General features: G+C 39.7%; 1 protein-coding gene across 3 annotated transcripts in view; it reads left to right on the top strand.

The window, feature by feature from the left end:
* Nucleotides 1-1,431: 1,431 nt before the first annotated feature.
* RAB38 (RAB38, member RAS oncogene family) overlaps nt 1,432-25,932 on the top strand; it is a 64,601-nt gene continuing 40,100 nt past the window's right edge. For all 3 annotated transcript variants that reach the window (XM_037523114.1, XM_054699591.1, XM_037523115.1), the window contains exons 1-2: nt 1,432-1,673; nt 24,381-24,661. In XM_037523114.1, the coding sequence (XP_037379011.1) occupies nt 1,472-1,673; nt 24,381-24,661 (483 nt within the window). In that variant the 5' untranslated portion in view covers nt 1,432-1,471. The remainder of the gene's footprint in view (nt 1,674-24,380; nt 24,662-25,932) is intronic.

Below are 25,932 nucleotides of genomic sequence, written 5' to 3'. Positions count from 1 at the left end.
GATACTATGGGCATGGATCAGTTCCCAGCATTTTGTAGCACAAAACGACTTATTTTGTTATTGTGGATCCTCTGGATCTACATACCAGTTGCTGGCCAGCTGCCAGTTTTGACTGACTTGTGACTTTTTCAGTGAGGCCTCCCTGGACACCCTATGTAAAAGGATGGCCCATTCAACTGTACACCCTTCCCTGCTCCCTTCTGTTACCAACTGACAGATGACAAATTGGATGTTTTTGTTTGTCTGTTTCTACCTATAAGAATGTAAAGTTTTTGTGACCAGGAATCTTTGTGTAGTTTCTGTATCATTTCAAGCATAAATATATGTTGGTTAAAAGAGTGACTGAGCATTAAAAATCACTCTTTGCACCTGGAAGACTTAAATTTGACTTAAGCTTTTTCCTCACTGACAGATGGACTCTGGATACATTACTTTAAGATAGGAAAGCCTTGCTCCTCATTTGTAAAACGGGACGAATAACGGCGTCTCTTTTGAAGACTGCTGGAATGATGGATGAAGTGGCTTCGGTGTAAAAGCTGCACTGACAAGTGCGGATTAATGCTTATATTATTATTCCTCATAATAATGTGATCTGCTGCTAAAATTGCCTTTGTACGCAACTCAGAGCTTTCAAGATCGGAGAGGGGTGGCCTGGAATTCCTCTTGGTTTTGAGCCCAATTCTCCTAATTAGAGCATTCACCATTGAATAGGTGTAAAAGTGGCTTTGTTCATACTCAGGGAGGCCGCTCGACCATCATCACCAAGGAAAAAGGGGGTGACAGCTCGAGTAACTTGCCCAATGACCCGCCTCAAAAACCAGGGCTTAGAGGATCCAAATCTAGACATGGTGCCCCTGGATTCGCACCGCCCGCTGCTTCAGCTGGACGCACGCACCTGCGCGCGGGCAGGCGAAGAGGCATGAGCTGAGGAGCAGCGTGTGCCACGGGTCCTGGCACACCTGTCTCCCTCATTCACTAAGTTTTTTTGACACTCAGTTCACTCGCAGCCAAACGTGAGAGACGCAATACACGTTTACAGCTTTGCATCCAGGACTACGGGGGGGGGGGGGGGGAGGGGGGGAAGGGATGTTCTTTGAAAATTGCAGAGCGCAGCGCGCAAACTTCTTCAAGAGTCTCTATCACCTCGGGGCCCCGGCTTTCCGTCCCCCGGAGTCGCTCCAGCCTGTCCCGCTCTTCCTAAGGCCTGAGCGCAGGGCAGGAGGGAGGATGAGCCTCGGGGCTGGGCTGGGCGGTTCTACCCACGTTTGGGTACAAGTTCCGCCCCGGGTCGCCTCCTCCTCCCTGGCGTCAGCGCCTGTGCTTGCCAGTCTCTCCCGCCGAGCCCGAGCGGGAGCCGGCCGTGCCCTTCCCGCCCGCCTGGCGCACCGGGCCCCGCGCCCTCCCCGCCCGCCCTGCGCACCCGGCCCCGCGTCCTCCCCGGCCGCCTGGCGCACGGGGCAGGGGTGCCAGCATGCAGGCCCCGCAGAAAGAGCACTTGTACAAGCTGCTGGTGATCGGCGACCTGGGAGTGGGCAAGACCAGCATCATCAAACGCTACGTGCACCAGAATTTCTCCTCGCACTACCGAGCCACCATCGGCGTGGACTTCGCGCTCAAGGTGCTGCGCTGGGACCCGGAGACCGTGGTGCGCCTGCAGCTCTGGGACATCGCGGGTGAGCGCGGCCGGCGGGCGGGGAGCGGCGCGGCCCCTGGCCGGGCTTGGCTTGGGGTGGCCGGGAGGAAGACCCTCTCGCGGGGCACCAAGGCATAGGAGGCTCTTGGCCTGCTGCTTGGGAAACTTGGTTTCGGAGGAAATAGAAAGTTTCTCTCTTTCGCTGAAACTTAAAGTGCATTTCTTGGCGCTTTGGGGGGCTGCTGCTTTGACTCCCTCCTGCTCCCGCTTCGGACGTCTCTCGGTGGCGCACCAGCCTCCCCGAAACCCAGGCGGCTGCCCTGAGTGCGCCTAGCTTCGGGGTCTCCAGCTCCTCCTCAGGCCTCTCCTGCAGGCCCCTTGGAGCTGGGGCCGCCGAGGGGAAGGCCCTGCACGAGGTAATGCTGGAGCCCGAAAGTTCAGAGCTAGAGACTTTACCACTTCTTGTGTTCAGTCTTTCACTGCACCCCAGCATTTCACACCACCCCCTTTTTATCCTCAGTTAAACAAACTGTAAGTTCTTTGCTTTGAGAAATCAGGGACATTTCTGTGTTTCTCACTGTGGCAGGGTTCTTTCTCTTTCTCTTTTTCTCTCTCATCCTCCCTCCCCCACCTCCTTTCTTTAGCATCTGACCTCTGACCTCCTCCCATCTCTCAAAAGGGGCTTGGGAAAAAAAAAAAAAAAAAATATATATATATATATATATATATATATATATATATATATATAAGGTCACTTTTGTCTAAGGATCTATGACATTATTCAGAAAATTTCTTCACATGACCCTGAAGTTTCCATTAAGAGACCTGGAAAATGTGAAGTGTCTTTATCATGTTTGAAATCAGAAATTTCTACTGAGCACTAGGTCCTATCAAATGTGAAGGTGCAAAATATGTACTCCAAGAGCCAGTCCTTGGATGGAGGCCTTTGCAAGCAGGGAATGCCCAACCAAGGGCATTAGAGATCCTGGCCCTGACACTCACTAACCTGCTCAGCAGCTTCAGACAAGTCTCATTGACTTGGTTGCTGTGTCTCAGTTCAGTGGAGAAGCAATAAACAATGAGAGCACAAGGACCTACTGCTCAGAAGTTCGAAGACAGTATGGGTTTCTCCATGAACCACTCTGATGGTTCCACTTGCTTCTGTTTTGTGATCTGTGCCTTCGTGAACCTTCACAAGTACTGGACCTGCTTTTTTTTTTTTTTTTTTGAAAAAAGGTCAATTTTAAGGTGGTGTATTTGAATGGAAATAGTTAATCTTGGCTTGAAGCAATAACAAAGGTGGAAAATTTTCAAAAGGGCATGTCTGGTTCTGGGAACTTCAGGGCCTCTAATCATGAAATGCCAGTTCTTATCAAACTCTTGGCTTGTGGGCAGATTTGTGCATTTGGAAACATCTTCAGCTGTTCTAGTAGTGCAGAGGTTATCAGAGATCAGGAGATGTCATCCGTGACTATCTCATTGGGCTTTTCATCTAGAAAATCCACTAGGAGTCTGTGCACTTTGTGGCTGCATGTTCTTTTGGCTGTATAGAAGTCTCCAGGATTCGGGTTTAGATTTAGCTTATTGTTTCACAGGGGTTATAAATGTAATTTGGACTTTTGTGTCAAATGTAAATAAAGGTATGACCTCAGGCATCATGGTATACATATGTGTATATACGTGTGTGTGTATAATGTCTGTGGATCTCACTGGCCTCATTTAGTAGTAAAGGGCATAGTACTGAAAAACCTAAATATCTTTGGTAATATAAAGCAAGTCCTTAACTTCCTTGTCTCTCTTTCCTTATCTGCAAATAAGCAGAATGCTTTTTCCCAGCAAATGAGAGACACACAGCCAGCAACAGCTAGTTAAGGGTAAGAGAGGTATAAAATTGATGTAAAGATTAGGTTATACAAAGTACCTTTTTGATTTTTGAGCAAGTATAAATTCTAGGTAAGAGGGATGTAAATGTGCTGATTAAATCTCAATAAATGATAATTTCTTTTTTACAGATATATTCTGTCCCCAAACATTCAGCACCATTTTTTAGCTTTGCCCACATTGCAACATGCTCCTATGAGCAATTCCACTCCCAAGCTGAGGAACACCTCCTGAACTATGGTCCAACTATGGTTGCCTTGGAAGCTATAGTCACAGAAGTCTGTACATAAGAAATCTGAGGACTCCTGGAAAGTCAGTTCTGCAGAGATACATCAGCAGTGTCTCAGGTGGTGTGCAGAACCTCACCCCTTCTTTCTACTAGAACTCTGATATTTAGTAGTAACTGTTTTTGTCAGCCTCCTGCTCAAAGACCTTTGTGTGCCCTTTTAGAAGTTAGCAGCAGACAAGGCTGACTATGGGAGGAGTTGGGCAGGTGAGTTAGGACAGTTGGAACATAATACGTATTTCAAGGTGCATATGTAGCCCCTTTGAGGAGTGAGTTCATATGCCATCCAGTTTCAGTTGCCCAGCCAAGAATACATTATAGTATCTTCAAATCATCATTTTGCTCCCCAAAGAAGAGAATTTTCTCTTTCACCATTTAATTCTGACATATGCATGGGAGAACAGTGGGCATGACTTTGAGAGGGTGGAGGTGTGGATGAAACAGTGGGGACCTGCTTTGTCCTGGTAGACCATAAGATCCTCTGCTATAGAGTCAATCTTTTGTCAGTTAGGCTCTTGATATTGACCTGGTTCAATGTTAAGTAGGGCCCTTTTGGTCTAACAAATTCCCATGAATCTCTTATAGCCACTTGGATTGGTCAGTTTATCTTGCAAAATTCCAGAATGTACCTTTCAGGGCTTGTGAAGATGACTGTGAAAGTAAAGCAATGGATACTACCTACAAAAGCAACAAGGTCAGCTTTGGGTTCATAAACTCTTGATAGCGTCAGAAAAATGAAGACATTGTGCCCAAAGTCACCCAACTAGTAAGTGGAAGAGCCAGCTTTGACTTAGTTCCCATGGAATCAAGCCATGCTCTTTCTGACCTCAGGCCTATGAATTCCTACTGCACAATTGGTCTACTCTTTTTTTTTTTTTAAGACTTATTTATTTATTTATACAAGCACTGGGTACAGTCAGAAGCACGGGAGGGTGAGAGAATTCACCAGAGCCAGAGCGTGATGCAGAACAGGCAGAATGACGAAGTACACTGCTGAGGGGAGCAGCGGGCATGGCAGGAGAGGTCTGCACGCCATGTGGGACCCTCACCCGGTCGCCGGGATTGAACCGGCGCTGCAGAGGCTGTGGGCAGCTTCGCATCCCAGCGCTCAACCACTGTGCCACCTGGGAGGCCCTGGTCTACTCTTTTTAAAGGAGTTCGCTCCATAGTACATAAATTACCCTTCCTCTCCTTTCAAATGACTGTGGGTTTTTGGATAGTAGGGTTTTTCTGCATTACCACTATGCAGAAAGAAATGTAATGAAAATGTTTCTGAAAATTTGACTCTTGGTCATAGCATTTTTTGCTTTTGTAGATTTATCATGGAAAAAAGTAAAAGTTCACACTTGAGACTCTACTTTCTTATTCCTCTTTAAATCCTAGTACTGTAATCACTCCATTAACACTTCCAGAAAGAACAATACAATTTTGTCTATAACTCGTGGTGTGCTTTACAATCCAACTATAGGAACTAGGACAAAGTAATAGTAGCTAACATTTCTTAAGTATTTATTCTTTTTTTCTAAGATTTATTTTATTTATACAAGAACTGGGGTACAGGCCAGTGTGGGAGGGTGAGAGATTCACCAGAGACAGAATGGGGAGCAGAACAGGCAGAAGGACCGAAGTACACTGCTGAGGGGAATAGTGGGTGAGACAGGAGAGGTCTGCCGTGCTATGTGGGTTGCACCGTGGCCGGCAGGGATCGAACCGGCACTGCAGAGGCTGCTGACAGCTTTACAGCACTGCGCTCAACTGCTTGTGCCACCAGGGAGTTCCCTTAAGTATTTATTCTTACTGTTGTCTACACATATTCAGTTTAATTTTTTTTTTAATTTTAATTTTTTTTAATTGCCTTTAAACTTGGTCATTGATTCCAGTCCCCCAGGTTCCTACCAGCTTTGAGCTACTTCCCTCAATTAAAAAATATAATACTTTAGACATGCTAAATTATAGATATCCTAAAAGTATAATACTTGACATTGGACAAATCTTTAAACCATTTTGAAACTATTTGCCACAACTATAAAATGGCAAGTGTTTCATTTTCCTGTAACAGCGTATATTTGTACTATCTTATCTCTTGCAGCCTCTAGAGCTCTAATATATTCTCCCTGTGTCCATATAGTACAAGGCAGCTTACCCAACTTCTTACTAGTTTTGTGATTTGTGCAGCTTAGTTAATTTCTATACCTTTGTCCCCCATTTATAAACTTGGGACAAAAACAGATCTTGCATCTTAAAAATGTCATGAGTAAGTTGAATTAACTCATGTAAAATTGTGCCTACCGCATAATGACTACTGAATAAATATTAGCTGTTACTACTCTTGCTATTGTAATTGCTATTATCACAAACCATGGTCACATGATTTTTTTTTTTTTTTTTTGCTTGATCTTTCCAGCATTGCTGAGGGTTTGGACAGAACAGGTGGTATTAAACCTATTTGTATCACAGAAGTTGGAGAATCAGAGCAGTAGCTGCTTGTCTAAGGTCATAAGAACTGGCAGAGGAGAAGAGGAACAATAAGTCTAACTCCAGCTTTTATTCAAATTGTAGAGAGATGACCAAGTTTGTTGGTTGTCAGAAAACCCAACTGTAGATTTAATAAATATAGTCAAAAATAAATTAAGTTGGCAGATAATTTAGAACATACTTATTCGCAGCAGGTCTCTACTAAATAGAAAATGCCTCTAAAGTACTTAAAACAAGATCTAGTTGGTTAGAGCAACATTTCTCTGCAGAACACAGAGAACACACATTGGCACATGGCACGGAAACACTGAAGGACATTACTATCCAATGGGCAGGGTGGCAGGGGAAGGTCAGGGGCCCAGGACACTGGCTGTCCACTCCTCAGGATTCCTGAGTCTCACCTTTGTCACTGAGGTGTGTTGTTTTAAAGTTTGCAGAGTGTTTTCAGGTTGCAAAAGTCAACTGAAAGACTTGACTATCACTTCAGCCTCTAATTCTAAAAAAAATTATAATTATCCTAAATTTTAGATTTAGGAGAAGTGTCTTAAATATCAGGGTAGTTGTTCAGGAAATATAGAATGAGCTAAATTTGGCAATGAGCTGGCATGCATATATTCATAAATTGCATGTCAAGTCTGAACCATGCTCTGCTGGGCAATTTCTTATCTTGTTTAAAACCTGGTTAATTATAGATGATTTAACTGCCACATGGAATAACTTGCTATATAGTTACAAGTCAATAATGTGTACTCTGAGCAAAAATAGTAAATTTTCAAAATCAGGTAGACATGTAGGAAAACACCTCAGGGCTTCTTGCAATTGTTAGTCTCTCCATCAGTTGCAGACACACAAGCAGTAAGCCTGTGGGACATGTCTCTTTGTTTTGGACTTAGAAGCAAGCACATAGCGACTTTACCAAGGAAAACAGTCATTTGAGAGGAGAGATGAGGAGAAGCGGCCCTTATATGTGTGATTGGTTTCTCCAGCAAATATGCATTTTAAATGAGTGGTATGTGTGAGGCCCTGTGCCAGGTGAGGGAGAAGCAAAGAAGGATAAACAATAGAACAAAACTTGATTCTAGATCTCAAGAAGTTCCAGAGTTGAGTGTGTCTGATGCCACAAAGGCATATCGGTGTAACAGTGAGTAAAGGTAACTGATGCAAGTGACTTCAAAATACTCTGGTGCACAGGGGGTCCGAGTCATAAGGCATCCATCCTTTCTCTTGAGTAGGAAGGGCAAAGCCTCTGAGCTAGTCGCATCCTCCCTGTGCTCTTACAAGTACCAGCCACTGCCTATGTCTGACTTCAGAGCATTAATCCTCTCACCCTCTTTACCTCCTTTTCCTGGGAATCTCATGTAATCCATGTCTTGAAACTTTATGAAGATGTCTCCAATACTGTATGTAACCTTGACTTTTTATGCTCTTGGACCCACAATTACATCTTCATGTTGAGATCTTCTTTATGAGATCTCGCATAAGTTGCGAGATTAATATGTCAGAGCAAATTAACAAAGTGACAGTTACTCAGTGTAACAAAATAGTAAACTACAAAAAAAAAAAAAACAACACATAGCTATAACAACGACTAAAGAATACAGAGACTATCCACAATCACTCATCTTATAATAAGTAGTAAGTGATGCTACTTGTAAGTTTAAACTCGACACCTTTCCCCACACAGTCCCTAGTTTATATGATCTATCTACCCTTTCCCCTAATTACTTTTCTTGAAATCTCTGCCATCACTTTTTTTTTCCTTTTTCTTTGAGCATCATATACTGCACTTAATCTCCAAGTGAGGTAGTGATGCTATGTCTCCTATGAATGTGTTATACCAGGTATAGCCCTATATCACTTACCTGTCCTGCTATCATAGCTACCTGTCAGGTTCTAGTCCCTTCCTCCTCCAATTCTTATGTGTGCCAAGTTTATCTTCCCAGAACTTCACTTTGGTGGCTCACGGTTGCCTATAAAATACATGTATGCTTTTGACAGGAATTAAAGTGGGGATGCAATGATAGGAGGGCATATTCTATGTTGTAGAGCTATAGAGGGAGGAGTTTGTGGTGTCTTAGAAAGTAAGGAGAGACTGATGTCCAGGAGGTCTGGTCAGGTCAAAAGGAAATCCAAGGTCCACCTCATTGTGCAATTATTGCTAAGGATACAGGAACTCCTAATAGGGCTAAAGTAGTGGTTAAATTATTATTATTAAGATTTATTTATTTATACAAGAACTGGGGTACAGTCAGTGGTGTGGGAGGGTGAGAGGATTCACCAGAGACAGAGCGGGGAGCAGAACAGGCAGAGGGACTGCAGTACACTGCTGAGGGGAGCAGCGGGCGAGACAGGAGAGGTCTGCCGCACTGTGTGGGCTGCAACGTGTGGGCTTCACCCCGGCTGGCCGGGAATCGAATCTGCGCTACAGAGGCTGCAGACAGCTTCACAGCTAGGCGCTCAACCCGCTGAGCCACCAGGGAGGCCCAGTGGTTAAATTATTATTATTTTTCTTTTAGTTTACTGTTATTTTTTAAAGTAGTTTTAAAACTTGAGGATTTGAGAAGTGTAAGATCTTTCTTACATTTTCAATCACTTGATAAGCAGAGAGATTTGGGGTGAACAAAATGGATCGATATTTGCTCTTATGGAATCTGATAGTCTGGTAGGAAATAAATTATTTAGAAATAACCATAAAGAACATAATTTAATAACTTTTGGCAAGTTCTCGGAGAAGAAAAATACATAACGTAAAGCCAAAGCAGGGCACCTGCCCTAGCCAGGGTGGGGTGAAGAGACTCAGGGAGGTCTGTGGGCCATATGGATAGCTGGAAAATGCAATATTTGAATGAGCAGGTAGGGATGGGGAAGCAATACACATGTGGGAAAAGGACATATATGCTAAACTAAAGGTTGATCCTGGTAACTCTATATTTTTGTCAATTTGTCAAAACAATCTTTGCAGTTTAAACACAACAATAATTCTGGCAAGCAAATCATGTTATTCCCAGTTTTGTAGGTGAGAAAACTGGGCTAAAATAATTATAACATGTTGCCTAATAGGTAGTGGTTGTTTCTGTAAAAGTGTTTTGGGGTTGAGGAGTCAGAGAGTTTATACTGGAGGTGTTACTTGAGAATAATTGTCTTATAATAGAAGTGCTCTTTCTCTCTGTATTCTCATATTTCTTTGTGTGATCTTGCAAACAATTCAAACTCTCCAGAATCCCCCTCCCTTTTTTTCAGACTTTATGATTCTAAAACAGTCATCTCTAGAGGGATATGGTGTAGGGTGTACATCTAGAATGTAAATCAACTGTTTTTCTTCAAGAACCTTATCTTCTAGGTTACTAGAATACTAGTCTCCTTCCATTCGCAAGGTCAAGCCTGAAGTTCCAAATTATTGAGTTCAACTAATTGTTTTCAGTTATTTGAGAATGTGGCTATAGCTTTATATCATCTTAAATTATGCTTTGAAAGTAATTCAAGGTTTAGTGTCCACCATTTCCTGTTCCCTTTAGTTTCCCATTCTTAAATATTAAACAGATCCTTCTTTTCCACCTTAGATAACAACTCTATCTTATTCTCCTTTGAGTAGCCATGTCTTCTTCAAACTCACATGAACTATTCCTGATGTCAAGTCCCTCCGTGAACTTCTTGCCCATCGTTTTGACCTATCATAGCATTGTGTCATTCTCCAGCTAGATATTCTGTAGTTTAACATCTGTTAGTGGATCCTCCATCACTTTTACAAATAAAGGTTAACAATTTAAGTATGAATTTCAAGACTTTTCACTATCAGTCCTCTGTCATCCTCTGTCATCTCTCTTGTTTGTGATTCTTGACTATTTTAAATGAATTGCAGTGACTTCAACTCACCTACTTTTCACTCCATGTTGTGAATCACACAATTGCCTCTAGCTGAATACACTTTCCTCTTCTTTGCTTAGATAATTTCCCTCCTTCAGGAAGCATCTAATAAGTCCATATGACTGAGGGAGACAGTTTTTCTGCACCTAAACTATCCCAAGCTTACCCTATTTAGAAATCCTCTACTGCTACATTGTAATATAATTTCCCTCTATAATCAATCTTGGAAAGAAGAATTTTGTATAAGGCATGATCCTTTTGGTTTAAAAACCACAGAATGACTGATTTAAAAATAATTTTATATAGAGGTCTATTATCTCATCTAATAAGAAATCTAGATGCCAGAAATCCTTATTGGTATAATCAACAGTTCAATCATACCATCTTCTCTGCAGTTCTTTTTGCTGCATCAAGAAAGACGCTCCAGCAGCATAAAAATATCCATGTGGCAACAATTAAAATAAGTGGGGATCAGTGGGCATTTTCTTCCAACATCTTTTTTCCTACCAAAGCAGAAAATATTTCTTATAAACTCTGCAAAAGGCTTCCCCCTCATAACACTAGCTATTGCTGGATCCCACCAACCACTTCTAGTTGCAAAGGAAACTGAAATATCCTTGGAATCTTTAAACTCCTTCATTGAAGTGGGTGCATCAACAACAAGGAAGGAGCAGAATATGACTGGAGTATTGCTTGTGTACAAGAGTGATCCTAGATTCTGGAATAATACATAGTATTTAGTAGGTGCTCAATGAATATTTGTTCAAGAAAAACATTTCCAGTTGGCTATTTTATCATTGCTTTAATTCTAGGATGTATCATTGATCTAAAAATGCCTTCAATAAAGAAACAAATGAGTTTACTAACTCAAGTCTATTCATGATTAAAAGAGTAACATTTTTAAAATATTAACAGATAAAAATACCTACATTTTAGATCAATAAACATGGTAATCACTCTTTTTAAGTTGGCATTCTCTTATTTTTTTCACTCTATGAACTAGAGACTGCCCTTAATGTTGATTCTTAAACTCTGTGCTTTTTCATTTAACAAAGTTTCCATAATTTGGAGTGAAATATCATTACTTTGGATCTTAGCTAAGAGATAACAAAATGATATTTCCTTATGATTTTTAGATATATTAGATGAAGCAATAAAACTTCTTCAAATGTAATATTCACAAGGTTCAAACCTTGAGGGCGCATCAGACCAAATCCTTCATTTTACAAATGTGGAAGCTGTGCTTTAGAAGGGATGTGTCATTTGATTCTCAGAACCATCAAGCCGGGTAGTGGCAGAACTGAGCAAGAATACAGGTTTCTCTGATTTGTTAATTATGAGATAGATATGAACAATTCAAAGCTTAATTTTTTTAACAGCAAATGTTCTTGTGCTGTCTTAAGCATAATAGCAATTACATACACTGGGCACCCAGCCCTTCGGGAGTTCATGCACTGCAGAAGGGAACATGGATGCATGATATTGGGAGAGCTGCAGTCCGGTTTTCCCAGTAATTTCTCCCTAACCTTCATGATAAGGGGTCCAATTTCACCATTTGATGCCTTGTTATTCCTTATTCAGACCCTTGTTTCTTTCTCCTGTGGCTTCTGCTCTCCTTGCTAGTTTACTTGCACATAACCAGACAATCTCTGAGCAAGACCCATCTGCAAAGCCAACTCATCGGTAAAGTCGTCCTTAATTCTCTCCCTTGAATCCCATGCAACTTTTCCTTTACCACCTTATGGCATCCCCTTTAGTATTCAAGTTATTTTGTAGCTCTCCAGATACCCTTCCCAATTTCTCACAGATCTTTCTACACATTTTTTACATAATTTAATGGAATGACTGTGGAGTAAGCAAAGGAGGAGAGAAAGAGAATGTATTATGTAGGAGAACAAAGCAAGGCAGAATTTTGAAAGTAAAAAGAAGAAAATTTACGAAGGTGATAGTTCATAGTGTCAAATGTCTCATAGAAATCACAAGAATTGCTTTTTGCTCCGAGCCTCTACTTTTTATCACTCTGCCATCCTGATACATTATTTAACCTTTCTTTCTTATTGTCTTTGCATAAAACTGTTCTTTTAAGAAGAACCAAAAAACCTTAACTTTAGTGTGTTTCAAACAAATTTCTCTTATTTATCAGGTGAAGTTTAAATTAGTGTAAATTATTTGTTGGAAGGACTTTTCTATTCATAATATATTATTACTAGCCACCGTATTGAGTGGCATGTGGGCTAGGCTTTTGTGTGTATCACTTCATTCACTGCTCACAATGAGCTTATCTGGGGGCACTGATTTATAGAGATGAGAGAATATGCTTAAACAGGCTAGAACAAATAACTAAATGAACAAATACTTAAAAACCTTTCAAAAGACACACAATAGTAAGGAATGGTGCTGGGATTTGAAGTGAGATGTGTCTAATTACAACTCCTGTTTTCTGACCACTCCATTCTGTTTCTTAAAATGGAATGTGATAATGCACTGGTTTTCACATGCCACAGATAAAGTAGCATTTATAAAATACTTATTTTAAAGAACTAGTTTATGTGTTTTCTGAACCTTTGCACTTTGGGATAGAACTAATAACTGAATAAGCTGAATTCTTTACATATTTTATTGCTGAGGTCATGAGGTTGGTTTGGTTTAGTAACAACCATCTTCTTATATTACTTTTAGCAGTGCCTGAGGGGCACAGTCTCTTGTTGGAAAATTGGAGTTAAGAATATCTGTGATGCTTGACAGAATGGAAGTAAAAGCTAAGTCTTATTTGTGGTATTGTGTGTGTTTGTGTGTGCATGTTTTAAATTTAAAGAAAACGATACTGTAAACTACATTCTAGTGACTACAGTAGAGGTTCTCAAATGTTCTCATTTGACCTTGCTCTTAGTGTCAAAGTAATTTTTTCACAGTGCATTTAGGACACTAGCACAAATAAAAGTTCTCTTAGTTAAGTAGTTAGCATCAAGCAATAAATGTTATGCCCTGATAACTTACTAGTCATTTAAAGAAGTAGAAAACATGAATTAAAAAAAGATATTTTATTTCATTGTTATTAATCACAATTATTTACTATTGATATATGCATAACCTTGCACCATGGGGCAACATCTGAAAACTTTGATTCAGAGTAGATAGCACCACATTTATTTTCTATTTCACACTGATTTTCACATGGCTTTTGCTTTTCATCATATAAAATTTTCAAATCTATTTCAAAAAGATATGATATCAAAAGGAATGCAAAATGATCCCTTGTTAAAATCACACTATATCAAGCTAATAGTTTCTGAGGTGTCTGATTGATCTTGAGTACCACTGCACATGCCTTGAAAATTTAAAATGCCTCGAGAGTTCACTGAGATACCCTCAGAGCATGTTGGTACACATCTTGGAATTTTATTTCAAGATCAATCTGGAATTTCTTAAAGAGTGGAAACCCTTAGAGTCCAGGGTTTCTTGTGATTATCTATGAAAGTATATTTAAAAGTTACTTAGAAGTGATATCTCAAATGTTAAGTAATTTAAAGATAGTTTTTTACCTAATAAAGTTAAGCTTTCAATTCAGTGGAGTAGAGATTTTTTTTTTAGATTTTCTATTTAATTATAAACTTGAAGCATTGATAATTTTATCATGATTCACGCCAACACTTCATCTTAACTTTCATTTGCTCCATCCAGACAATATTGGACATTGCTTCTTATAAAAAATATCCAGAGGAGGGCCTCCCCTGGTGGCACAGGCAGATGAGTGCTGCGCCGTGAGGCTGTCCACAGCCTCTGCAGTGCTGGTTCGATGCTGGCTGGCCAGTGAGGATCCCACATGGTGCAGCAGACCTCTCCTGTCTTGCCCACTGCTCCCCTCAGCAGTGTATTTCAGTCAGTCTGCCTGTTCTGTTCCCTGCTCTGTCTCTGGTGAATCCTCTCACCCTTCCACGCATCTGGACTGTACCCCAGATCTTCTAAGCACAAATAAATAAAAATAAATCTTAAAAAAATCTAGAGATATACTCCATTCATTTCCCCCTCCCTCATTCTCTCTCTCTCGCTCTCTCTCTCTCTCTCTCTCTCTCTCTCTCTCTCTCTCACGCACACACACACACACACACACACACACACAAACACACACACTTATTGCCTTAAATTTAAATTTAGAGTCAGAATGAGAATATTTTTTAAATTTAGTCTAAGACTAGACCACTATAATCGACCCACACTTCCTTACTATAATGACGATATTTATAGACACTCATCAAACCAATCATTTGTATTTCATCATATTCTCTTTAACTTATTTCAATACATTCTAGCTAGATTTACATTCTTATTGTATTGAGGTGAGATTTGCCTAAAAGAAATGATAACCGGGACTCCCCTGATGGTGCAGTGGGTTGAGCACAGCACTGTGAAGCTGTCCCCAGCCTCTGCATCATGGGTTTGATACCCACATGGTGCAGCAGACCTCTCCTGTCTAGCCCTCTGTTTCCCTCAGCAGTGTATTTCAGTCAGTCTGCCTGTTCTGTTCCCCACTAAGTTTCTGGTGAATCCACTCACCCTCCCATACATCTGGCCTGTACCCAGGTTCTTGTATAAATAAATAAATCTTAAAAAAAATAAAATCTGACTCTTCTGCTTCCCACTCTGTGTCTGGTGAATCCCATAACCCTCTGTACCCCTGGCCTGTACCCCAGTTCTTCTGTGAAAAAAAATTAAAAAAGAAATGACAACGAAGAATAAGATGAAACAAGAGCCAATTGTTTAAGGTGAACTAAGAAATTTGGTGGTTGTAAAATGGTGGCAGAGATTTTCCAGAATGAATCTTAAGAATAAGTAGGAGGGCCTCCCCTGGTGGTGCAGCGGTTGAGCACTGGGCTGTGAAGCTGCCCGCAGCCTCCACAGTTCCGGTTCGATCCCCGGCTGCCGGGGAAGGTCCCACATGGCGCGACAGACCCCTCCTGCCTCGCCCGCTGCTCCCCTCAGCAGTGTATTTCGCCAGTCTGCCTGTTCTGTTCCCAGCTCTGGTTCTGGTGAATTCTCTCACCCTCCTGCGCTTCTGACTGTACCCAGTGCTTGTATAAATAAATAAATAAATCTTAAAAAAAAAAAAAAAGAATAAGTAGGAGTTTAGTAGGTATTGGAAGTTAATGGGTTGGGTCAGAGATTTTGCTTCATTCAGTTCCATTCCTCTCATAAATAAGAAATTATTATTATTACTCCATTCTATTAAAAACACTTGTATTACCACTTTCATTCTGTTCTGCAAGTCCACTGTGGGCATAGACTAGGAGCCTCTCAAAGTGCTTGTGCCATGGAGAAAAAGGAGCAATAATTGAGTAATTCAACAGGGGTCTTGAGGCGCCAAAGCTTATATTTGGGGCATGGGTAGCAAGGTTTCAGTACCTACAAAGCAGCGTTAAGACAGGGTCCGACTCAGTGGCCAAACAAGGGAAAATATCAGTCAGTGCTGTGTGAAAACAGAAGAGGAAAGAGTTGAGTGTGGAACCATGTAGTCAGAAATGGCTCCAAGAAAGGAAGGTTTGTGGGCACCCCAGGTTATTGTCTCCCCTCTTCTGACCTTGACACCAGTAAGCCATTCCTCAGGGTAGCAGTCATAGCTACATATTTGCTCCTGCCAGGTTGTTTCCCATCTGCTCAGAATCCTTCAGTTCTTCTTCTGTCCAGAATAAAAGGCACCGCCTGCACCCGGACAATGGCCTGAAACTGACTACAGTCTGGACACTCCAAGCTGCCTGCTTCACCTCACACCCGTTCCCAGGCCTACTCCATCCTCTCCAGCCAACCAGGTCTTCCTGCTGTTCACTAAGCACTGGCCAGACATGCTTACAGTCCCCTCCGTCTAAATCCTCTCTTCCAAAATAGCCACATGACTCGCCTTTACTGCTTTTTGATCTTTACTCAAATATCTTTTCTCAGTGAGTTTTCACTCTTCATGCTGATAAAATTTGCCATCACCCTCAGCATACCTGTTTCTTGTTGTTGTTTTTTTTTTTTTTAACCTAGTTCCCTCTTCACTATTTTCCACTTAACATTATATTATGTGTATCTTACTTGTTTTTTATCTTTTCCCTGGATTGTGAGATTCATGAAGGAAAAGACTTTTAATTTCCACCCCCTAGTTGCTAAAACAGTGCCAGGAAAATAATAGACATTTCAACTTTTCATAAAATGAATGGATGAGATGAGATGAGACAGTCCTAATGAAAGTGATTTTAGCAGGAGTGGACATAAAGGTATGAATGCAAGAGATATGACAGAGGGCATCACCTACAGCCCTGCTAAGCCTGCTGCAGTATACACTGGGAAGAAATAAGGAATTAGGAGCGAGTCCTTCACTCAGCCAGGAGACCGCACTGAGCTCTCACTCTGTTCAGAGGCTACTGCTTATCCTGGGGATGTAGAAACATGATTCTACTAAGAAGGAGCTTATAATTTTGTAAGGGTTTGCACATGTATATTTATAAGATATACATCTATATGATTTGGAAAAAGGTGATTAGTATGTTTTTGTCACTGGCTCATGAGACAACGAGGTGAAGAGAAGAAGCAAGGGTATCAGAATTATTAGCTCAGATGAGTTCTTAAGAAATGGAGAAAAGCTTATGTATCTGGATGTCTGCCTGACTTTGGTCCAAATCTGTGACTTTTCTTGAGCCTTTAAAACCAGCTTGATCCATTATAAATTCAATGTCCATTTGACCACAACAGATTTGAATATATTTTTTTCTCCAGACAATGGTGTAAGTTCTATGTATTTTTTTTTTCCTGTCATGTTATTACTTCCTAGAAATAAAGAACATACATTGATGCTACTGTTAGGTCCACTGATTGCTCCATGATCCAAATATATGTTATTTAGAAAATGATCCCAAAAGATCATTTGTAAATAAAATGAACATAAAAATATAATATTTTCATTTGAAAAATATTACAAAAGATATATACAAAACCTGTTAAAATAATGTGAACTTTCTCCATCAGTGAACATATATTGATTATTTACTGGAACTAAGGTAGAAGATAGAGGAAGAGCATTAGTATCAGCACTCATTCATGGATAAATGATGGTGCTGTATTTTAAAGGAAGAAGAACCTTAATTTCAGTTTATTTCTTCAATGATATCTTCAATTCTTATTATTATCCAAAACATGGAGAAATAAGCCTTGAATTTACAACACTGAAACACAATCAGCCTGCTGCCCAGGTTTCAACAGTGCCTAGTGGCGATGAAAGAGTAAATACATAGTGTGGTAGGAGAGAAAGCTGTAGGGTAAAGGAAGGCTGTGGGTCGTGACCTCTAGCTGACTGGATAAGGTTGTACAAATGTGAAGCCTCACAGCACAATTATAGAACCTACTCAGTTTCATTGAGTAGATTGAGGAGAGATGGGAGAGAATTCAGATTCAGGGAACAGAGATTTAAAATGGTAAAAAAAAAAAAAAAAAAACCACAAATCCAGGGAGTGATGCAGGATGTTTCAGGAATAACAAATCATGCAGTGTAACCTGGTCGTTGGGACACTGACGGGACTGACATAGGTGCTTGGAAAGGTGGTTGTAGCTAAAGATATTAATAAAGCTGTGTAATGCAACCATCCCAAACCCGGCAGGTTCATCACTGGTTCAACCAGCCGTGTTGGTGTTCTAGCCATTCTCATGTTCTCCGCCTTATGCCTGTGCACTGTGCCACACTCCAACGTGCTCCTCCGTACACCACACCTCACTGCCCTCCTTCACTGTCTGCTTGGATCAGAGAGAAGCTGTTCTGTCCCTTCCCGCCACTACAAGCTGTTTTTTTGTTTGGTTGTTTCTAAGCACGTAGAAGTCTTTGAAGTATTCAAAGAGTAGAGCAGATTGATAGGTATATTGATATATATAGATATATAGATAGATATATAGATATATAGATAGATAGATATGTACATAGATAGATAGATAGATAGATAGATATAGATATAGATAGATAGATAGATAGATAGATAGATAGATAGGTAGATATATACACACACTATATATATATATATATATATATATATATATATATATATTATGAAAGTCGCCTAGGGAGTTGTCTTTAGTTTTATTTATTTATTTATTTTTAAATAAAAGACTCCTGGGTCCCATGGAATATCAGTACCATAAGAATTGCCAAGAATTTGGCCCAGGAATGGGTATTTTCTATATCTTTTAGGTTATTTCTTTTTTTGTCCCAGCTTTGTTAGTTAAGTGTAAGGTATACAGTGTGATGGTTTCTGTCTCTCTCTCTTTCTCTCTCTCACACATACACAAACACACGCATGTATCTTACAAAATGATTACTACATCAGAGTTAACACCTCTGTCACATCACATCGTTATCACTTTTGTTTGTGGTTAGGGCATTTAAGCTCTACTTTCTAAGCAACTTCTAAGTATCAACATTGTTAACTCCCCAGCATTATTAGCTATAATCTATGCTATATGTTAGAGCCCCAGAACATTTTCATTTTATAAGGAGAAATCTGTATTCTTTGACTAATACCTTCCATTTCCCTCACTCTGAAGCCCTGGAAACTGCTATTCTACTCTGTTTCTTTCAATTCAGCTTTTATAGATTACACATATTAGCAGGAATATACCATATTTTTCTTTATCTGACTTATTTCACATGTCACGATAGTCTCATTACATTTTCAAATGTCACGAAAAGGTGTGATTTCCTTTTTATGACTGAATAATATTTCTCTGTGTGTGTGGTGTCTATCAATCTATCTATCTATATTTAGTAATTCATCTATTTATGGACAATGAGATTGTTTCTGTGTCTGTGCATTATGTTGTAATGAACATGGGAGGGTGTATAAATCTTTGAGGGGATCGAAGATAATTTTAGTTGTTTAGGACATAAACTCATAAAGCCATATCTTATGCTTCCAGAATGGCATCTGTCTTAAGGCCTGTGTTCATATTCACACTTACTTTAAGGGAGAGTGACAGTTATAAGAACTGACATGCTGATTGTCCCAGATAGGGAACCCCTGAGGATGCAGGTGAGGAGCAGTTCGGGTCTGAATTAGAGCTGTGCCAATGAGTTTAGAAGACAGCACTGAGGCGGGATACTCTCCTGAAATAGTAGCATTGGTAGGATGTTGGAGACTCTTTGGATATGGGGATAAGGGAAGAGCTGGAGATGACTTGAAGGTCCTCTCTGGGTAGCCGTGTTGATGGAGATGTTGTGAATTGGAGTGGGCAACACAAGGAGAAGGAGGTGGAGAATTGGATTCCTGACTATTAGGAGGTTGACTGGAGAGAGTCATTTTAGATACAATAATGAATTTAGGGTGTCCAATCAAGTTTCCTTATTTTACTAATGAGGGAACTGAGGATTGGAATAATAAAGTGACCATTCTGAGGTCTCAGAACACAGTTGCTTAATAGAAGACATTGTTGCAGGGCAGTCCAAACCCTGCAAAACTGCCTATTCTAAATGGGTTCTGCCATCCGCCGCATCAACACAAATGGGAAGAAACTTTAATACAATTAGGAAACAATACAGGAAAGGCAAAGAATCTAGTTTTTAAATCAAACACCCACAGTTACCCGTCCCCTCGTGGGTAAAACTCCATCCAAATGGGATTGGCCCAGAGCAAGACCCCAAAGCCTGCCACCAGCCTAAAGCACCTTCCAGTGGGGACCCACAGAAAAGGGTCAGAAACAACCAGACAAGTCTGGAAGGAAAAGAGCAAAATCAAAATCAAGATAAAAGCTGCAATTGTCACCTCCCCACTGGTCTCACCCACATCTGCGTCACCCCATCAGCTACCAAAAGACAAGCGCAGTTTCTTCACGTGTCTCTAGGCTCCATGCGCCTCCTCTAGGTCTCCTTCTGGTTCCATCCTGCTTCTTCCTTCTCAGTCTCCTCTGCAGTTTCTTCTCTCCCTGCTCAGCTCCACCCCCCATTTGGGTGGGACAGGGAACCTGGAACCTCCCCATTTCCTGGGGACCACCCTGTTACAATCCCCCCTTTTAATTTTTATTCCACCATATCTATGGTGGCACAGATCTCAGGGTGTAGTCTTAGGAGACAGTCTTTCTTCAGGGTTACAATGTGTGTAAGAGAAGCAACAATTAGTAAGCAGCATTGTCCATGAATTTCCAGTATGACAGTTTTCCATTACTGGTCCGTAACAACATGACATACTTCCTTTTGTTGTTTTCACACTTGTCTCCAAGATTCACTGATTGGGAATGTCCACAGAGAGCATCTACTGAGGGCTAAGCACCAAGTGAGAGTATCATTAAATACAGATTATGGCTGTGTTTTTTGTGTTCATTTTTAGCTGAGTCCAAGACATCCGTAGACCATTCCTGGTAGTTGGGACAGAAGCCAAGAGTTGATTGAAAGGTGATAGCATAGAGTTAGAAAGCTGGGAGAAGAAAGGGACCTTGGAGATCAGCCAGAAAAACTTCATCTCACAATTGAGAAAACTGCATTTTAAGGACTTCCCAAATCCCAAAGGAGAAGTAACGTTATCTAGGGCTGCACTGGTCAAGCCAGGAATTAAAATTATTTCATATATTCTGACCCTTCAATTTAGTGTCTTCTACAGGGAGATTATCCAAATTTTTATTGTACTTAGGTCTCCCTGGTGGGACAGGGCTTAAAGTCTCAGCGCTGTCAAGCTAATGCCAGTCACTGAGGCATTAATTCCGATCCCCAGCCAGGGAGCTGGACCACATGACCTCTCTTGTCTTGCCCGCTGCTCCTCTCAGCAGTTTATTTCAGTCAATTCTCCCGTTTTACTCCCCATTCTGTCTCTGGTGAATCCTCTCACCCCCTAACCCCCGCCCCATACCTCTGGCCTACATCCCAGTTCTTGTATGCAAAAATAAATAAGATAAATCTTAAAAAAAAAAAAAACTGTATTAACTGTTGTAATTCAGTTGATCGCTTTGTCATTTAATAGCCCTCAAGCAGGAAGTTGAGTCACAAGCCACCTCTATAAGGCTATTCAGTGTGTGTTTGAGAACTAAGAGAAGTGGAAATGGTGAATCAGGTTTTTTTCAGTGTCCTCATCCACTTAGTTAAAAAGTTGCTCAACGATAAAATTATGAACTTGAGAAAAGGAACCTGGGCCATAATAGTTATTCAGTAAACATATATTGAATGAGACAGCCCACCTAACAGTGATTTCTGAACTGCATTTTTAAAAAGAAATAAAGTAAAAAGAAAAGTGTGATAATTGTACTAGATCTCCATTTTGTCCACGTATAAGCACTAAGAGTCACATGGTTCTCATTATTTTAATAAAAATCTGTGGAGAGGACTGTAAGCTGACAAAAGAAGGAGAAATGTGCATGCTAGCAATACCCTGGTGGGAATGTGACCTCATAGTAGAACACTAAAAATACAAACTTCAAGTCTATTGGCTCATTAATCTCATACATAGCTTTTTTTTCTTTCTAGAAAGAGACACATTTCTTCTTGTTTCCTTTCTCAAAATTATGTTTATGAGATAATTTTGTTTGACAATTTTATGTATGTTTTAGAGATATAGGGCAACATTTCCTCTAATGTAACCACAAGGCACCCCCCGCCAAGCACCAATAATCCACCGCAGTCAACAGCATAGGGCCCTCTCTTCCCCCTTTGCCTCAGCCCCCAATTCTTCCCATTAGGTAGCCTCAGTTCTGTAGTCAGATTTCAAGGGTTTGTTTTTGTTTGTTTTTTTGCTTTCGTTTTTAAATTCCAATCTGAAAGAAATCACCTGATATTTATCTTTCTCCTGACTTATTTTGTTTAGCATAATTCTCTCCATTTCCATCCATGTCGTTGCAAATTGGCAAGATTTCATCTTTTTTAAATAGCTGAGTGATATTACATTGTGTATATATAACTAATATTCTTTATTCAATCATATGTCCTTAGGCATTTTGATTATTTCCATAACTTGGTTAATGTAAACAGTGCTGTAGTGAACATAGGACTGCATATATTCCTTAGGATTAGTGTTTTGTGTTCTTTGGGTAAATATCTAAGTGAGGGATTTCTGGGGCTAAATTTAGTGTTTTGAGAAACCTCCATACTGTTTTTCATAATTTTCTCCTTGTTTCTGATTTCACATGTGTGTGGACACACACATAGATGCGCGCGCACACACACACACACACACACACACTCACACTTCACGCTCCCTTTCTGAATCAATTTGCAGGTGTAAGCAGTCTTAAAAATGACCCATTGTCATCTATTTGAAATGTAAAATGATCTTTTGTTAAGATTGCCTTATGCTATTACAAAAACCTACACAAACAGATTATTGAGTAACTCATGACTTTGCCTTTCATCTGATTAGTTCCCTGAAAGGAATCATAAGATATCCGTAAAAAGCCTGCAGGCCTTCTGATCCAGAATAATCACAGAGGGCTTTTTTCCCTTAACTTCCTGAAATGTCATGCCTGCTCTGAGCAATATCAAAGGAGGTCACTACTTGCATCAGTAACTTAAAAAAACAAAAGGACAAGGCACATTTGGGAAAAATGAAAGTTCATCTGTAGGTTGTTTGTCATATAAAGAGTATTATGCTTTCTTTCATTTACTGGACGACAATGGGAAATTTAAAAATTACTTTGTGGTGTAAACCATTTAAGACTGGTTCTTTCCAGTGTTGCCTTCTTGAACACACAGACTTACATACCCTATGGGAACCTTGACCTGAATTCATTTTTTGTAAGTGCTCATGGATCATTTTCTTTTACAATTTGCAATTCAAATGCCAATGTGAATATGACACCCTGCAAGTACTTTATCAACTAGAATTAAGATTCACCATCAGAAAATCTTGAGTGTCAAGTTAAGTGTAAGGTGTTCTTTGAGGTATATTTGTCTGTATGTTCTTATGTATATTCCAGTTTTAGCATTTTGTTCTTTTTAAGATAAGTTGGTTTATTAAATATACACTTAACTTTATTTCAATTAATATACCTTAATTAATAATATGACTCTTCACATAAATGTTTCCATATAAGAATACAATGCCTTTATCTTATCATATATATGGGGGTTTTGTTCAGTTAAAGCAACTTCAGCAACTACTTGTGGACAAATTAAAAACAACTTGATTTTGGGCCTTCCTGGGGCGCAAGGGGTGAAGACACAAACTATGAAGCTGTCCGCAGCCTCTGCAGCACAAGTTCAATCCCCCAGCCAGCCAGGGAGCTACCCACATGGCACAGCAGACCTTTCCTGACTTGCCCGCTACACTCCTCTGCAGTGTACTTCAGTCACTTTGCCTGTTCTGCTCCCCACTCTGTCTCTGGTGAATTCTCTCACCCTCCCATGTCTGGCCTGTACCCCAGATCTTGTATGATAAATAAATAAATAAATCTTTAAAAAATTTTGATTTTGTTCATTTTTGTTAATTGGATAAATACTTATACTTTTTGTCATAAACCTCAATCTGGAACTATGATTTCACAGCCTACATCATATTGTCATTTATAATTTTTAACATGCTGGAGAAAAGGAGGGACAATTCAAGTGCCAACTAGTGGATACTTTGCTGGGCATTTTACATATATTAATTCATTTATTCACATGAACTCCCTGTGAGGTACATATTACTTACTGACATTTTGCAGGTGAGACGGGACATACAATAAAGCTAGTAGTTATTATTATTATAATTAATTAAATTTCACTGCGGATGCCTTTTAACATTAGTACACCATTAAGTTATTTATTATATTTATTATTTATTAATTATAACCTATTTTTCCGCTAAAGTGTGAGTTTTATGACAGTAGGGATCTTCACTTTTCAGTCATTGTGTCCCAAGTGTTTAGAACAATAGACATGTTCTATATTGGAGTTGTCAAATGTGGTGCCTACTAACCATATATTGAACAGTTGTAATACAGTTAGGTTAATTTAAATTTTATGTAGTTTTAGTTATTTCAAACTTAAGTAGCCATAGGCAGCTAGTGGGATAATGTATTAACGTAGTTCTGGGATGTTATTTGGTAAGAAGCTTCAATAAATAGTTACAAAATGAATGAATTCCCTCTGTATTCAGAGATCAAGAACAATGCTACATAATTGTGTATTTAACTCACTTTTTAAAGATTGACAACAAAATACTTTACTGAGTGATTTGCTCATACTAGAAGCTACATGAGGCTCTACTAGTGATTAAGTTTACAATTTTAATATTTTTTTTTATTTCTATTTCCTTTTGGTGACAGGTCAAGAAAGATTTGGAAACATGACTAGGGTCTATTATCGAGAAGCTATGGGTGCATTTATTGTCTTCGATGTCACCAGGCCAGCTACATTTGAAGCAGTTACAAAATGGAAAAATGATTTGGACTCAAAATTAAGTCTCCCTAATGGCAAACCAGTTTCAGTGGTATTGTTGGCCAACAAATGTGACCAGGGGAAGGATGTGCTCATGAACAATGGCCTGAAGATGGACCAGTTCTGCAGGGAGCATGGTTTCGTAGGATGGTTTGAAACATCAGCAAAGGTAATGAGACTTTAAGTGATAACCTTATTGTAGGCAATAAACTCAAAACAAATGGCATATCATCATCATCATCACCACCACCATCATCTTCTTCTTCTTTGTATTTGTAATAATGTGTCTGTCTGATAATTCCCAAATTGCTCTCATGTCAGGGTGATGAGTGGGCAGGCAGCATTATTATCCACAACTTGAAGTGATTTTGGCCAAGGGAGCAAAGGAACTTGTACTTGATCATGTTTATAATAGTTAATAACTGTTCATTTATTGAGAGCTTAGTGTGTGTCAGTCATTTTTTTTTACATTTCCTTATTTTACCCTTGCAGCAACTCCTTTAGATAAGTAAGGTTTTGAATTTAATGAAAGAAATGGGCTTCATATTCATTGCAACTTACATATCCATGTGTTATTAATATACTAATCAGTATTATTTTCTATATGCCAGGATTTGTGCTTTGCCTTCACGGTGAAAAGACTGCAAGAGCATAGAACTACCATGTTGGGAATATTGAAACAGTGTGGTGAGAGTAGACAGAATGTACAAACGTGCAGAACATGGTGTGACTGCCATTGCTGACTCTTCCAGATGTCAGAGGAGGAGAAAGTGGGGAGAGAGTCAGGACTGGAAGATGAGGAATGCAGTTTGACAAAATGAAAGACACAGTTCCTTGAAAATTAATACTTTAAGCGAAAAAAAAAGTATAAGGAAATAAGTTCTAGTCTTGGCAATGTTTTATTTTGATGTCTGATTTTTTTTTTTTCTCATCAACATTGTAACCAAAGGACATTGAAAGGAATGGCATTATTGGAGGGCCTGTAATATACCACTCTCTCATTCGTCAGGTGCAGAGGTTTTTGCTCTACTCATTTTTGTTTGTTTATATTTTTATATGTTGATATCTGAGGGAAGAAAACACTTTCATGGTAAATAAAAACACATTTTTGTTCTATTTTTATGTACATATATGTGTATATGTTTTACATTACTAGGTTTGTATTCTGAGTAGTTTTATATTATGACTCTTCCACTTTTATTTATTTGTGGAACACAAATATTAAAAAAAAATACTCATGGAGCACAGTCTCTGTGCTAGTTACTTGAAATTCAGCCATTAGTAAGGTAGTCATTGTCCCTGTACCTACAGAATTCATATTTTGGCAGAACTTGGACATTTGAGCACATCATTAGAGGATAGTTGAGTAGTTTGAAAATGTAGTTAGAGTAAACATCATTCAATTACTGGGGAGGAGCTTCTGGGCAATTTTATGTTAGA

This window comes from Talpa occidentalis, unplaced genomic scaffold (genome assembly GCF_014898055.3).
Source record: "Talpa occidentalis isolate TD23 unplaced genomic scaffold, MPIMG_talOcc4v2.1 talOcc4.3, whole genome shotgun sequence".
Lineage (NCBI taxonomy): Eukaryota > Metazoa > Chordata > Mammalia > Eulipotyphla > Talpidae > Talpa > Talpa occidentalis.
This window is presented reverse-complemented; position numbering and strand designations above follow the sequence as displayed.